The following is a 16698-nucleotide window of genomic DNA, read 5'->3' as shown; positions in this document are numbered from 1 at the left end:
CACTATCTTGCTTTTCAATGACCACAGCAAAGGAGAAGTGCACCAGTTATCTCAGTTAAAGCTTTAAGCCAAAGAGCCTAAAGGGCTATGGATTTGAAATGGTTGTCCTTTTTCTTCTGTCACATTGATTTCAAGATGCTGTTAGCCTTGGGATCCAATTAAAACATGGATTTCAGTGGACAGGCTGATCAAAGAGCCAACATTCTTGGGCCACCAACCAACACCCTGCACACAAGTCCTGAGAGGCCTCCTGAGACACTGCCTGACTAGGGGTAGGAATGGGACCCACAAGTGCTGCTCACTACTCCTTGCTCATAAGGTTTGTGTATGAGCTCAGGAAGTAGGCCCTGAGCCCTCAGGGTCACAGCACCTACCCACTTGTGAAAGGGCCTTGTGAAATTAGCAATTTAATTCCAGGCTCAGCAGATTCTTTGAGCATCATATCGGTTCAGCAATAAACACTTTTACTGTCACTTTTAACTATTCCTTGATCTCACTGCCAATAGTGGAGGAACTCTTGTCAGGAGAAAGCAGAAATCACACCCTGAATCTATAGGGGAAGGAGTACTGAGCTGGGGGGGCGGGGGGGTGCAGAGATCCAGGGTTCGTCTTGGCCTTGGGAAGAGGTTTAGCTTTTCTGGGCCTTGGGTTCATCTATCTTTGCGAATGTTGAGCTTAATTGAATGATTTCTACGTGTCCTTCCAGCTCCTGCAGTCTACCAATGCATGGAATTGTCCCTGAGGATCTGGGAGCATCCATAAGAGAAACACCTGTTCCCTGTCTCCTAGAGGGCATGAACCTGAGCCTGAATGCAGTGTCATCCCTTCCTTCTGCCTATACTGATCCAAAAAGAAGTATTACATAGTACTTAGAAAGAACACAAGGTTTAGCATCAAAAGATCTAAGTCTGAATCCAGGCTTTGCCACTTAACAGCTGTGGGAATTTGAGCAATCCCACTCGCCTCTATGAGCCACTTCTCATTTGGGAAATGAGGATAACATATCACTGAGCACACAGGACTGTTGTGGGGAAGAACAAGACATGCATGTGACAGTGGTCCACAAACCAAGAGTCTGTCTACATGGGAAGCGTCTGAACCAGACAAGCATGTCATGAGGACACTACTCACCCTGCATGCTATTCCACAAGCTATGTGGGAACCTTTGAACCACTCAACTGTGCTCCTCCTCCATGGAAAGAAGAGTGATAGAACCTGCAAGGGTCTCAAGAGTCAATGTGTTCTGATAAAGCCCAAGGAGGCCATAAATTCTATAAATCTTAGGATGTATAGTAAAGAACTAATAAAAACCATCCTCTCAAGGACAGTTATAACTTGAAAAAATAAAATGGGACCACATCAAATTAAAAAGTTTCTGCATGACTAAAGAAACTATCATCAAAATGAAGAGGGAACTGAATGTATGGGAGAACATATTTGCCAATGATACATTGGACAAGGGTTTAATCTCCAAAATATATAAAGAACTCATATGACTCAACACCAGGAAGACAAACAATCCAATTAAAAAATGGACAAAGGACCTGAATAGATACTTCTCCAAAGAAGACATAAAGATGGCCCATAGACATATGAAAAGATGCTCAACATCACTTGCCATTAGAGAGATGCAAATTATAACCACAATGAGATATCACCTCATACCTGCCAGAATGGCTGCCATTAATAAGTCAATAAACAACAAGTGCTGGTGAGGATGTGGAGAAAAGGGACCCCAGTGCATTTCTGGTTGTGGAAAACAGTATTGAATTCCCTCAAAAAATTAAAAATGGAACTGCCTTTTGATCCAGTGATTCTACTACTGGGAATATACCCTAAGAATCCTGAAACACCAATTCAAAATAACTTATGAACCCCTATGTTCATAGCAGCGCTATTTACAATAGCCAAGTACTGGAAACAACTTAAGTGCCCATCCGTAGATGAGTGGATCAAAAAACTGCGATACATTTACACAATGGAATATTATGCAGCCTAAAGAAGGAACTCTTATCTTCTGCAACAGCATGGGTGGAACTACAGAATATTATGCTAAGTGAAATAAGCCAGTTGGTGAAAGATAAATACCACATGCTCTCACTTATAAAGGCAATCTAATGAACAAAATTAACTAATCAGCAAAATAGAACCAGAGACATGGAAACATGGAACAGACTGACAGAGGCCAGAGGGGGTAGGGGAGAAGGGTAATAGTGGAAAGAAGGGGAAGGAACTAGTCAAAGCACATGTATGAATGACCTATGGACATGGACAACGGTGTAGGGATTGACTGGGAGCAGGGGGTGGGCTGGGCAGAGGAGAGCAAAGGGAGAAAAATTGGGACAACTGTAATAGAATAACAATTAAAAAATGAGAACGTAAATAAACACGTAACTGCCATCAAAAAAAAAAAAAAATGTGTAACTTGAAGGAGACAAGGCTAATGGATGTGTCATTACCAGGCTAGTGCAAGTGTTCCTTAAAGCCTTGGAGAGGGAAAGTGGCCAGAGAGATGGAACCATGGTGGAAGCTTCCTGGAAAAGCACAGAGTTGTGAGCCTCTACAGAGCTGGACTTCTCCCAGACCTCTAAGCTGTTTTCCCCACTTAGCAACCAGAGTCAAGCATCTCTTCAAAAACTACTTACCCAGGAGGCTGGAGAGAGTCAGAAAAATGCAGCCAACAGGGTGCCGAGGCTCTGAGACACCTTCTGGGCCCAGACTCTTAGATAAAACTGTTCCCCTTCAAACAAACCACTCTAAGGGCTTCCAAACTCTACTCCTGCCCTCCCAGCACTCCCAATCCCCTACCCTGTGTCCACTTTATTCTTTACTCGTCACCTGTTGCCCGTTTCCCTCAATCAGGAATGTTGTCAGCACTCAGTCATGAGGATTCATTTATAGCTTTAGGTACTCAAAGATTGTGATGAGCAGGCTTCTATCACATTGAGGGTTTCCAAATTCAAGAGCTGTAATCTCCCCTCAGACTAGGGATTGCCTGGACACAGGGACCATGCCTCCCTCATACCATGGCTGTTGTTAGTCAATGGGTCTCAAGAATCCCTTCCAATTCCACCAGGATTTACAGAACACCTATTAATGATTCGCACCACCCTGGGCACTGTGAAACATTTGCTTTACAGTCTGTCCCCTCTAATGATATATGTCCAGGCAGGAACCATGTCCTAATCTGTCAGACTGCAGATCCCAGACCTGCCAGCAAGCACAGAGTCAGGGTTAAATGTCTAAAGGCTGTAAATCTTAAAAGTCTGGCATGCCAAGTTTTACAAAACTCCAAATACCTAAGTGTACTAATTCTACAAACTTCCATCATTTCCTCACTGATATGCTAGATTGAGATCATCAATGGCTGTCCATATAGATATCCCTTTGGGACTACTGCTGGTCTACAGGAATAAATTGGGGAACCAGGTTCATACAATCACACCTCAGGCAAGGTTAACTCAGGCTGAGAGCCCAAGGATCTGGCACTGCTCTCAGGGCTATATTGCATCAGCCTCTTCTACATGTGAGCAAAGTAGATGTACTAGTTAAAAGGCTTTCCTAATGAAACACTATATAGGGTGGCAGAAACAGACAAAGAGTTACTCCCTTCCCCAAATCTACCAAGGAGATCCATGCACAGCTTTGAAAAGCTTTGGCCTCTTCCTTAATGCTTAGCACAGTGTCCAGTACACTTGTGTTGGCTAGATTAATGAAAGAAAAAAAGAACATTAGGCTCCTCAGTCTGATAGAAAGAAAACACTGTATCTTTCTTAAGGCATACACCCTCCAAATTAATATTGGCAATTTGAAAACTATTAGCTCTTTGAGGTCACTTGTACTTGAGGTGCCCAAACTTTGCAATGTCACAGAAAAGTAATGTTGCCCTAAAAAAAAATAAAAAATATAGATAGATAGATAGATATAGATAGTAACCAATATATAATAGCCAAATTTTCATTTTGATAAGGACATGAAAGAAACAAAATTTCCTGTCACCATCACTTTTAAAAGAAATTTTAACACCAAGAAAAAAGTAGAAAGTCCATGATTTCAGAATGAAAGATTTTCCTTCTTAAGAACATACCGCTGATATACCTTTGCTTACATTTTCCCAAGAACTAAAGAACACACAGATGGGGCTAACATGGGCCCACAGATCAGTGTTGAAACATGGTCTGCATGAGCTCCCCTTCTCCAGTACAACCCAACTAAAAAACTGTGGGTTTTTTTGTACCCATGGCAATCATCTAGTTGGTAGCTGTTTCCCTCCAAAATCTCCATGTGCTTCAGCTTCAAAATGAGAAACCTGTCTTCCCCAACAGATGCCATCTCCCTCCTGGCTATTCTCCAAGGAGGGAGTACCTGTGCTCACCTGGGTTCATGCTGTCCAAACTAAAACTAGTGCCACAAGTTTCCAAAGGTCACAGTCTAATCAGGATCTTTTGGATCATTAGAACTCCACCATAATTAACCATCAATTTATCATTGGAGCTATCATTACAACACACAGCTGGGTGGAACAAAGTTCAAATGTTGTATCTTAAACAATAGCAATTGAGTCCAAATGATGAAAGAAGGGGGAGCATGCTGTTCTTCAAACACAGAGGTGATGCTACTAGCCCAGGGTCAACAAGAAAGTTTTGAGATGTTTTCCTAAATAAGAGCTTGCTTCAAGTCATCCATGGACTCCCTCCTGACCTTGGTGTCCAAGGGTAGTCCAAGTTAGAAATAAGAATGTACTATTATATGAGAAAACAATAAAAAGAACAGCTTCACCTTCTACACTTTACATAAAACTATTCCCTCTTGACAGGCCCATAAACAGACCTATTCCTATTTGATAGATAAGGTAAATGAGCTTGTTCATTCAAGTCAAAAAATACTGAGAGTCTCCCAATGTACAGGTACTATTATGGTGCTGTGACTTTGCCCAAAGTGACACAGGTGGCAAATAGCAAAGGGAGCACCCAAACTCAGACACCTAACCTCAAGTACATTCCATGCCATGGCTGCCTACTAGGCTGAGGTCATTGTTGCCACACAAGACCATATAACACCAAAGCCAAAGGACTGTGGTGGCAAGGACCACATGGTTGATCTCAAGCTTGTTCCTCTGCAAGAAAACTCAGTATTGATGATCACTTTTCACAGACCCCTGCTGTCTCCAGGAACAAATCAAAGTACTCTCCAGTGTCCTATAAGTTACAGCAGTACCCATAGTGTACAGCCCAAAACTGGGTGCTAGGGGCAAGCTAGTGGACAAGACAGAAACATCCCACCAAAGCACATAGGACCCTGGGGGATAAACTGTAAAAAACAGGGGCAAATTCTCTTTAAAATTACAAGAGTTTCCTAGCAATGGGATCAGAATCCCAACTGTAGGATTTGAAAGGTTCCGCTCCTTGGACCAAGACCTGAAATCTTCAGTGTGAGTCTCTTAGGCCACCTCAAGAGTCGGGGACATATTCCTCAAGCATGGCCCTCTGGTTATGGCATGTACCCCATGCTGGAGATTTTGAAAACAATGTCAGCCATCCACTCTGGCTGGCCATTCCCCTGCCCAGCCTGCCACGCTGTTGCATCAGAGAATGCGCAAATCACACACTAGGCTGCCCATCTCAAGAATGCCAAAATCTTCATGAATGCTTGCAATCACAGAGATGTGGGGTAACAACATGGGTCACGTAATAAGAGGCTGGCCCGGATCAATAGATGAGTCACAACGAAGATATAAAGACTCAGAAGCTCCAGTGCTCTTCACACAGCCAGCGCCTCCCTCTCCTCAATCACCCTTCCTTCCGGTAAGTGTGGGTTCTACTGACCCTGGTCTTTTCAGCTGGTCTGGTCCAGGCCTGCATAGGCTAGGTGGAGCCGGGGGCAGAGAGGCAAGGTATCTCTCTGCTTTGAGAGCAGCTGGGCCTCTGCCTTCCCAACTGCATTCATGTTTAGAGGGGATTCTAGCAGGAAAGAAAGTGGGGCTGAGCTGCTGTTGTGCAGATGGTGTTTGGTCTTCTGGCCAGAATGTAACCTTCGCAAAGCAAAACTATCTCCTATCTCTCTGGTACCCCCCTGTAGGGGCAGACCTGGTGCTGGGCACAGGGCAGGGGGTGGGGGGCACTCTAAAGACACTGTCCCACAAGGCCTGTGACTGGGCTGGACCTCATGAACTTGTCAGGAGAGGCTGAGCCTATTCTCACAGAATAGTAGGGAGAATGAGTCAGAGAATGCTGCAGATGGGGGAGATGTTAGTAACCCCAAGAATCCTGCTTTACAGAGGAAGATGTTCTGAGAGGAAAATAAGACGGGACACAATTTCCTATTAGTCATGGTCCCCTCGATCAAGCTTGAACTTAACAAGTAGTAAGGGTGATAGTTAATGCCATCTAGTGAGAGATGGTCATCAAAAAGACCAATGGGGTCCAGACAGGACCACAGGGGAGCCTGCCTTTTCTAATAACTGACCCTGGATCATGGCCAAGCTGAGCGGGATAGACCAAGAGCTTGCTTGAACTAACAGTTTGTGCAGAGAATATGCAGGTCAGAGCCCTCTGACCTTTTGACAAACCTTGTCTTCGCGGGGCATGGGTTAAATCCCCACCCCAGCCCCCAGGTAAAGGTTTGTGATAATCTTCTACTTGTACTCAGGAAATCACTGTTAGGATTTGAAGAGATCTTAGAGATGAAGTGCTCTAACTTCTCCTTTAGGAAGTGAAGAAACGGGTGAGAGCTCCAAAATCACACAAGAGACCAAAGGCAGGGCTGGGAGAGAGACAGAGAAAGAAATGGGCACCACTAACTAGACTATGCAGAGAGCAGACGTACTTCTTTTCTAAAAGCACCAATCCTAAGAATGCCAGCTGAAAGCTCTCTGAGATTTGAACCGGGAGACAGCTTGAAGCCTGGCCCGGCAGTGCTACTTGGGATGATGGGTTGTCACGGCTACAGCGGCCTCCTCCCCTGAATCCTCCTGCCACTGGTCCAGTGATGCGCTCTCTGCTCTCCTTCCAGAGCTCCCTTCCTCCTCCTCCAAGATGTCTCACCAGAGAAAGCAGCCCACCCCTCAGCCCCCGGTGTACTGCGGCAGTAGCGGCGGCTCCGGTGGCGGCAGTAGCGGCGGCTGCGGTGGCGACTGCGGCGGCAGTAGTTCCGGCGGCGGCTCGGGCTGTGGCGGAAGCTTCTCCGGCGGCGGCGGCGGCGGCTCCGGGGGCTGCGGAGGTGGTTCCGGTGGAATCGTCAAGTCCGTTGGCGGCGGCGGCGGCTCCGGCTGTGGCGGGAGCTTCTCCGGCGGCGGCGGCGGCGGCGGCTCCGGGGGCTGCGGAGGTGGTTCCGGTGGAATCGTCAAGTCCGTTGGCGGCGGCGGCGGTGGCTCCGGCTGTGGCGGGAGCTTCTCCGGTGGCGGCGGCGGCTCCGGTTGTGGCGGGAGCTTCTCCGGCGGCGGCGGCGGCGGCTCCGGAGGCTGCGGAGGTGGTTCCGGTGGAATCGTCAAGTCCGTTGGCGGCGGCGGCGGCGGCGGCTCCGGCTGTGGCGGGAGCTTCTCCGGGGGCGGCGGCGGCGGCGGCGGCTCCGGCTGTGGCGGGAGCTTCTCTGGCGGCGGCGGCGGCTCCGGAGGCTGCGGAGGTGGCTCCGGTGGAATCGTCAAGTCCGTTGGCGGCGGCGGCGGCTCCGGCTGTGGTGGGAGCTTCTCCGGCGGCGGCGGCGGCTCCGGCTGTGGTGGGAGCTTCTCCGGCGGCGGCGGCGGCGGCGGCTCCGGCTGTGGCGGGAGCTTCTCCGGCGGCGGCGGCGGCGGCTCCGGCCAGCAGGTCTCGTACCAGAGCTGCGGAGGCGTCTCTAGCGGTGGCTCCGGCGGCGGCTCCGGCTGTGGGGGCGGCGGTTACTCTGGCGGCGGCGGCGGCGGCTCCGGCTGTGGGGGTGGCGGTTACTCTGGCGGTGGCGGCGGCGGCGGCTCGGTTTGTTCTTCCCAGCAGACCACCCAGACCTCGTGCGCGCCCCAGCAGAGCTGTGGAGGGGGGTCGTCTGGAGGCAGCGGCGGCGGCGACGGTGGCTGCTTCGTGGGCGGCGGTTCGGGTTGCGGAGGCGGCTCTTCAGGGGGCGGCGGCGACGGTGGCTGCTTCTCTGGAGGCTATTCGGGGGGCGGCGGCGGCGGCGGAGGCAGTTCGGGTTGCGGAGGCGGCTCCTCAGGGGGCGGCGGCGGCGGCTCCTCAGGGGGCGTCCCGGTCTGCCACCAGACCCAGCAGAAGCAGGCGCCTACATGGCCATGCAAATAAGGCCCTCTGGACGCAACGGAGGCAACGGAGCTCGAGCTGTTTTCTGTGGGCGCCGATGGGCTTAGTGCTCTCATGATACTGTCTTGAAGTTTCCAAATTCGTGTTTTAACCCATCTGGAAGAAATCATTGAGCATTCATGCTGCGTTTTGTTCTGCAGTTTTTCCGCCTTAGTTTCTGTACAACTACCTCCCAACCCCGATGCCTCCTCAGCCAATAAATTTGCAAAACATGAGAATTTCTGGGTGCCCAGCAGTCTTTGTAACTTCCAACTTCATTCCATTCTTTTTCTCTCTTTTTCTCCATTCACTCACCGATAGGTACATTCATCCAACAAATATATTTATTCTATTGACAGGGGGAGGATAGGTGGATAGATGGGAGTCACCAGGGGTGGGAAGAATGGCTGGTAACCAAAGATGTGAACTCCGATTTTGGCCTTAAGGTCGCATAGGGCTCCCAAAACACGAAGATCCTGGAAAAAGATTTCAGTAAACAGTTCCACTGCATTGAGTAGCCACCGTGGGTCTTCTCGCCAAGCTCTATGGTTTTTAAAGACAGGGCTGCCCTGGTCTGATGCCGTCTCATAGTTCCTAGCCTACTCTGAAAAGTCTGAAAACAAGGTGGCTCTACCTTAGGGGCACCAAGTTTATGCTACCCAGGCTGGCAGGAGGAATAATTGTGTCAGGTATCTATGAGCCTCTACAGTGTGTAAGGCTTTTACTAGGCACCTGTAGGAACAAGAGGTAGAGGAGCTGTTTCCTGCACTCTTGAAGGAACTTCACCCAACCTAGAAAGATAAGTGTATAAGGTGTTAAACACCAGTATCACCAGAGAGAGCATGGGGAGACACAAGAAGTTTTCCACTTAACAAGAGAGAAGTTAGTTACTCCACCACATGATATGAAACATCAAAAGAGATGTAGAACATCAGCCAGGTCGGGAACTTTCTAGGCCCTATTTCATATCCTGATTCTATTTGCCCTAAGTAAATGCCAATGTAAGGATTTACTCAACGTAAAATACCTGCTAAATTATAAAAAGAAGAAAAAAAAGCATTCTTTCTACCCAATCACACTTGGATAGAAAAAATTGACACAGAAGGACAAATTATCTTTCCCAAGCTCTTCTATTTATAGTCACTACCACCTTCATTTTCCAACAGTAACTTATGAAGATCAAAACAGGTGTGAGCTTTAAAGATCCAATAGCCCAACCACTGCATAATTTTGTGTGTGTGTGTGTGTTTTAATGAAATGAGAACTTTTAGTAGATGTAGTAGACGTATTTTTCCCTATTATTTCTGCTAACTAACTAAAATATCTAGACTTAATATATAAAACAAATATAAGAATATGAGTCATAAAGGAGGAAAGAATAATGGCAAAGTAGGTAGAGTCTTCAGAACTTGAGAATTGACACAATGATAAGTTCCCTAGATTTTCTTTAAACCTCTATATATCCCACATTTGGCACCTGCCACCAAAGAGTCTGCAACCAAGAAATGCCAACAGGTGTAGACAAGAAATAGTCCTAAGAAAATCTGCTTTCTTTACCCAAGGATCAGGAAAGAGGAGACCTCTTTGGACAATATCCATCCTACTTTAGCCAAACATCATAGAAAAAAATGAATGGGAATATTAGACTTAACACCTGTTCCCAGTGGTAAGGAGATAACATCTCACACACATACCTAACAGCTGCAGTGTTATCAGAGGCCTGCTACAGTTAAAGATTTAAAAAAAGATAGTCTCCCAACAAAATACTAAAATGTCCAGCACACGATCAAAAATCACTCATCATACCAAGGACCAGGAAAATCTCAAATAAGAAAAGACACAATTAATATATACTAGCATTGAAATGATACAAATTTGGGGATTTTCTGAGTGATATTTTTTTAAATACATAAAAATGTTTTAACTAAAAATTATGAACACACTTGAAAAAAATGAAAATTAAAAGTCTTGGCAAAGAAATAGGAGATACGAAGAATCAAGTGAAAATTTTAGAACTAAAAATATAATAGTCAATTATAGAATTGAGTTTTAGAATTGAAAAATATAAAACTGACTGGACAGGCTCAACAGCAGAATGGAAATGACAAAGTAAAGAATCACTGACCTAAACTCTGGTCAAGATGGTGGTGTAGGCAGACATGGTTTGCCTCTTCACACAACCGCGTCAAGATTACAACTAAAATACAGAACATCCATCACTCAGAACCATCAGAAATTGAGTTGACTGGAAGTCTGACAACTACGGAATTAAAGAAACCACATCCATCCAGACTGGTAGGAGGGGTGCAGATGCAGAACAGGCTGGCACCACACCCACGTGTGGGGGATAAAAATTTGGAAGGGATATCTCAGTAGCAAGGAGTCCCAGCCCCACACAAGGCCCCTCAGCCTAAGGTTCCAGTGCCAAGAAGATAAGTCCCCACAACTTCTGGCTGCAAAAACCAGCAGAGACTGAGTTGGTGGAAGAAACTTGTGGAAGCCCAAGCAGTTCCTCTTAATAAACCCACACATGGACTCACCTACTCAAACTCACTGTGAGCTTCATCAGTGAGGTGGAAGATTGAAGGGCACCAGTGGCATACTGGGATATGCTGAAGTGTCTGGTATCAGGGTGAGCAGAGGCCATTGTCCCTTTTCTGAGCCTTCCTCCCAAAGAACCACAAAGCCAGCAGGCTGGTGCATATCTGAGACTCCATCAACCTGGCTAACACTGTTTGACCTGCCTTGCAGACCCCCAGAGACTCCACAACACCCAAATGATGGGCCCACCCAAATTGCTTTTCCGTGTGAATGGCTGGTCTCAGCTCATACTGCACAACTTCCTAAGTCCTTTCAAAAAAAGCAACAGCTGGCCTCAGTGAGAACCAGGCCCAGCACTAGCAGCAGCCAGACTAGATTCACAGCTTCTCTTTGCCTGGGAATCTCCAAGCCCAGCACAAGTAGCAGCCATCTCAGATTGCTTTATAGCTCACGCAGGTTGGCCCCAGGCAAAACCCAAGGTCAGGTGGGGGCTGACCTTGGCCTGCACCACCAGGAAAACCCCAGGGCCAGCACACCCAGTGGACAGCTACAGAGCATGTTGGAGCACCACCACCCTGCCCCTGCACAGCTGCTCCTCCACAGAGGGCAGAGGTTGATGATCAGTGGTCACAATCAATCCTTGCAGCACACTGGCCTGAGTAAATCCCTCTCATCGATCTGCCAACAGCAATCGAAGCTCAACTATAAGAAGAGAGTATACTCAGTCCACACAAAGGGCACTCCTCAAATACCCTGCTTGGGTGATAGGAGAGTCTGCGCCGCTACAGGACACCTACTACATTAGGTCATGCAACCAAGACGGGAAGTCTTAGCAGCTCTACCTAATACATAGAAACAAACACAAGGAAGCAGCAAAAATGAGAAGACAAGGAAACATGACCCAAATAAAAGAACAGATCAAAACTCCAGAAAAAGAACTAAACAAAATAGAGATAAGCAATCTATCAGATGCAAAGTTCAAAACACTGGTTATAAGGATGATCAAGGAACTTAGTGAGCCTCAAGGAGCTTAGAGGAACCTCAACAGCATGAAAGAGATTCAGTCAAAAACAAAGAATACACTAATTGAAATAAAGAATAATTTACAGGGAAACAACAGGAGAGTAGATGAAGCCAAGAATCAAATCAATGATAAGGAGCATAAGGAAGCAAAAGACAATCAATCAGAACAACAAGAAGAAAAAAGAATCCAAAAAATCAAGGATAGTGTAAGCAGCTTTTGGGACAGCTTCAAGCATTCCCACATTTGCATCCTATGGGGTGCCAAAAGAAGAAGAGAAAGAGCAAGAAATTGGAACTCTACTTAAAAAATAATTAAATACAATCTCCCTAATTTGGTAATGGAAATAGATATACAAGTCCAGGAAGCACAGAATGTCAAACAAGATAGATGCAAAGAGGACCACTCCAAGACATATCATAATTAAAATGCCAAAGGTTAAAGATAAAGAAAGACACTTAAAAGCAGCAAGAGAAGAGCAGTTAGTTATCTGCAGGGGATTTCCCATAAGACTGTCAGCTGATTTCTCAAAAGAAATTTTGCAGGTTAGAAGGGATTGGCAAGAAATATTCAAAGTCGTGAACAGCAAGGACCTACAGCCAAGATTTCTCTACCCAGCAAAGATATCATTTAGAATCAAAGGCCAGATAAAGAGCCTCCCAGGCAAGAAAAAACTAAAGGAGTTCATCATCACTAAACCATTATTATATGAATGTTATAGGGACTTATTTAAGAAAAAGAAGATAAATGCTATGAACAATAAAATGGCAATAAATACATATCTACCAATAATTGAATCTAAAAAACAAACTAAGCAAACAAGAAGAACAGAGACAGAATCATGGATACAGAGAGCATTTTGATGGTTGCCAGATGAGAGGGGAGTATGGGGGAATGGGTGAAGAGGTGAGGGGATTAAGAAGTACAAGTAGGTAGTTACAGATAGCCATGGGGATATAAAATACAGTATAGGAAATGGAGTACATAAAGGAGTTAAACACGTGATCCATGTACATGAACAATGGTGTGGGGATTACCTGAGTTGGTGGGGGTTACAAGGTGGAGGAGGGACAAAGGGTAAAAAATCAGGGCAACTATAATAGCATAGTCAATAAAATATAATTTTTTTAATGTGTAGAGATGTTCTATGGACCAACAAGTGATCCATCTTGTACCATGTTTCATATGCATTTAAAAATTCTTTTAAAACAATTTATTATGGAATGTTTAAGTCAATTTGATTATTGGTTTATAGCATTAAATTTTTCTTAATTTACTGATTTTTGCCTGTTAGTTCTATCAATCACTGAGAGAACGATGTTAAAATCACTAATGGTGGTTGTTTTGTATAAATTGTTATACATTTAGAATTGTTATATCTTCCAGATAAAGTATTATGAAATGTTTCCCTTTACCTACCATTTTTGTCATGAGTTCATTCCTTATCTGATAGTAATGTATTTACTCCAGTGTTCTTATGCTCTTTCTGTGGTATACCTTTTCACTTATTATTACTTTCAACCTCTCTGCATCTTTATATTTAAGATGCAACCCTTGTAAACATCATTTAGTAGGATAATGTTTTATAATCCAGTCTGTACATCTCTGTTTATGATTGTTCCCCTGAATGTAATGTGTCCAGTACATTTGACTGACTTTTAAATTTTTTCTTTTCATCTTTGGTTTTCAATAGTGTGACTGAAATAGACCTAGGTATGGTGCTCTCCTTTGTATTCATGTTGAATGACATTATATGAACTTCTGTTATCTATGGTTTGATGTGTTTCATGAATTTTTAAATATTTTAACATTATTTCCTCAAAAATTTACTCTATCCCTTCTCCTCCACCTCTTTTCCTTTTCTTCTGGGACTCTAATTACACACTTCTAAGATAATTTGTTATGGTCCCACAAGTCTTAGACACTCTTTTGTTTTGTACATACTCTCTTCCTTTCCTATTTCAGTTTGGGTAATTTTCTGTCTTCCTTCAAAGTTCACTGGTTCTTCTGCTGAGTTCAGTTGTCTGTGAAGCTCATCCAGTGAGATTTTTGTTTCAAATACCGTACTTTTTATTTATAAAACTTCCATTTGTTTCTTTAGTAACATGTCTTTTTTACTACTGATATTTCACAACTAATTACTTATTTTGACCATTTTCCATATATATTCTTTAACATATTATTTTAAACTCTTATCTGATTTGTTTTTTGGATTCGTTTATATATCTAGTAATTTTGAGAATTTTGGTTCTACTTTATTGTTCTAGAAGACTGTTGATTTTTGTTCTGGCAGGTGGTTACATTACCAGCAAGTTATCTTAATTCTGTGGAACTCTTTACCCTGTGTTGTAGTTCCTTCTTTATGGAAGGAAATACATCCATATTTTTGTTTTCTTTTAAAGAATTGTTAAATATCAAAGAAAGGAAGGAGAGGGGAGGGAAGGGGAGGGGAGGGGAGAAATAAAACAATCTAGCAGCCATTGCTAAACAAGGGCCTCTCCCACAAGCCACACTTCAGGGAGAAGATTACAGGAAACTATCTGCCTCCAGCACTGAACTGCTGGCCTGCACTCTGTTTCTGTTGTCTAAGCCAACCCTTTCAAAGGAATTCCTGGAACTGTATTTTAACCAATAAGGCTCAGACTTTTCCTGTCCAATCAGAGCTATGCAGCTATATCCTCATTAGCATCTTCATTAACCAATCAGAGCAGCACCATTTTAACCAATCAGGATAGTGCTTTTTGGACCAAACTGTCAGTATTTGAAGTATTCATTTGCATAAGAATGAACTAATCAGGGACCAGGGGCAGGGTTGTCTCTCTATATAAGTCAGCTACCCTCTCAGAGATCTCACTCTGCATTCCATCAAAGGTCGTGTTTTGCTTGCTGGAGGTGAAGCATGGCTTTGGTTAGGTCTCACCATATTAGAGTGTAGTGGAGCTGTTCTGTCTCAGGGGCTGGCTGGAGCAAAGCTGTCTAGCTGTTGAGGGGCTGGGTTGCAACTCAGACTGCCTCCTGCCCCCTACCCCCTGCCCCACACCCCTTACCTCTTGTCTCTTGTCTCAGCCATGCATTTTCATAATTGTACTGTAACATTATTGAGCCACTTTATAACTCTGCTCCATAGCTGTGCTTTACCACAGTTGAGCAGTGTGCAATTAATAATATATCCTTCATTGCCTACAAAATTGGGGATTCCTAATTGCCTCAGCACTGAGGACTATTGGTTGACATGTCTCATTCAAACTGCGCATTCTGTGGTTTAGTCTAAAATAATAAATGAATACTTCAATATTTAGGTACTCAACACACATCTTGAGAAGTAATTAGCAATAGTTTAGAAGCTTTTTGAGTGTCTTTTCTGTTACAACCTCCAATCTCATCTTGCCCTAAGTCTGTGATAATCATCTCCTTAAATTTTACAACATGTGTATATGGCTACATCATGCAATAATTCACTTTGACCACGTTTTTATTTATATAAACAGGTTAATACCTTGTTATTTTCTATAATATGCTTACTTTACCCAACATTAAGTTTTTGAGATTCATTGATTTTGAAGCATAAAATTATTAAACTTTCACTGCTTCATAGAATTCTACTTGTGATTGTAGTACAATATATTTGTTGTACTGTTGAATTGTTTTTCAGGTTTTACAATGCTGCTATGAACATTTGTGTACATATTTCTTTGTGTCCATGTGCAAGAGTTTTCGTGGAATTAGCAAAATGGCCAGAGTCTGGGCTATGCACATCTACTTTATCAAGTTGCCAATGCCATTTATTTTTCAAAGTGGTTTTTGCAATTTACATTTACATTAGCATTATATATAAGAGTTATTGTTTCTCCATATCCCCACCAATATAAGGTATTGTCAGAAATTTTAATTTTGTCTAATTCATGGATATTTTATTGTGGTTTTAACTTCAACTTTGGTGTCTTCTGCTGTTCTTTTTTAGATTTCTTAAATTATATAGTAAGCTCAATTATCACCATGATCATCAATGGTACTAAGAATTTTTCATATATTTATTGGAGTGTCATATTTTCCCTATCACAAAATGTCTATTCACATATTGCCCATTTTTCTATTAGGTTGACTCTCTTTTACTAGTTGACTCATAAGAGTTCTCAACATATCATGGATAATAATCCTTTGTCAGTTATGTGTATTACAAATATTTCTCCTTGTTTCTAGCTTATCTTTTCTGACTTTATGGTATTCATATGTTTTTTAAAGATTTTATTTATTTTTAGAGAAAGGAGAAGGGAGGGAGAAAGAGGGAGAGAAACATCAATGTGTGGTTGCCTCTCCTGTAGGTCCCTCTGGCCCTCAACCCAGGCATGTGCCCTGTCTGGGAATCGAACTGGCAACCCTTTGGTTCATAGCCTACACTCAATCCACTGAGCTATACCAGCCAGGGAGTATTCATATTCTTTTGAATTCACAACAAGTAGTCTTATGTTTACTGAAAATTAATAGAACTAAGTCATGAAAATAGAAGAAGTGCCTTTGTCTTTCAAACACTGATTCCTCAGATTGGGACCAGGAATAGGTGAGCGTGCTGCCTGGAGTCCATTCGTAAGCTTTCAATCTTAAGATTAACAGATCTCTAACATCTCTTCCAAATTCTAAAATTTCATAAAATTTTTTTGGATTTTCTGTATAATTGTATTTTCTGTGATTTGTGTCCTTTCCAATCATTATGATTCAAATTTCCTTTTCTTGTCTTATTGCACTGACCAAATATATTGTAATACTGGGCATCTCAGGCTCATTATTCATTTTTAGAAGAATATACTTCTAACATTACATCATTGAGTAAAATGGTTGCCCTGAATTTTTTGTGCATACTAATTTTATACTTTA

General features: G+C 43.6%; 1 protein-coding gene across 1 annotated transcript; it reads left to right on the top strand.

The window, feature by feature from the left end:
- The first annotated feature begins 5690 nt into the window (after positions 1-5690).
- On the top strand, positions 5691-8503 carry LORICRIN (loricrin cornified envelope precursor protein). The gene is made up of 2 exons (XM_053916105.1): positions 5691-5804; positions 7012-8503. The coding sequence occupies exon 2, from the start codon at positions 7035-7037 to the stop codon at positions 8265-8267; it is 1233 nt and encodes a 410-aa protein (XP_053772080.1). The 5' UTR covers positions 5691-5804; positions 7012-7034; the 3' UTR covers positions 8268-8503.
- The last annotated feature ends 8195 nt before the right edge of the window (positions 8504-16698 follow it).

The sequence above is a fragment of the Desmodus rotundus genome, chromosome 12 (assembly GCF_022682495.2).
Source record: "Desmodus rotundus isolate HL8 chromosome 12, HLdesRot8A.1, whole genome shotgun sequence".
Classification (NCBI taxonomy): Eukaryota; Metazoa; Chordata; class Mammalia; order Chiroptera; family Phyllostomidae; genus Desmodus; species Desmodus rotundus.
The sequence above is the reverse complement of the archived record's forward strand: the minus strand, read 5'-3'. Positions and strand labels throughout refer to the sequence as shown.

Bases quoted from the DNA above. Each gene is read 5' to 3' on its own strand.
- LORICRIN (XM_053916105.1), top strand. From the start codon at position 7,035: ATGTCTCACCAGAGAAAGCAGCCCACCCCTCAGCCCCCGGTGTACTGC.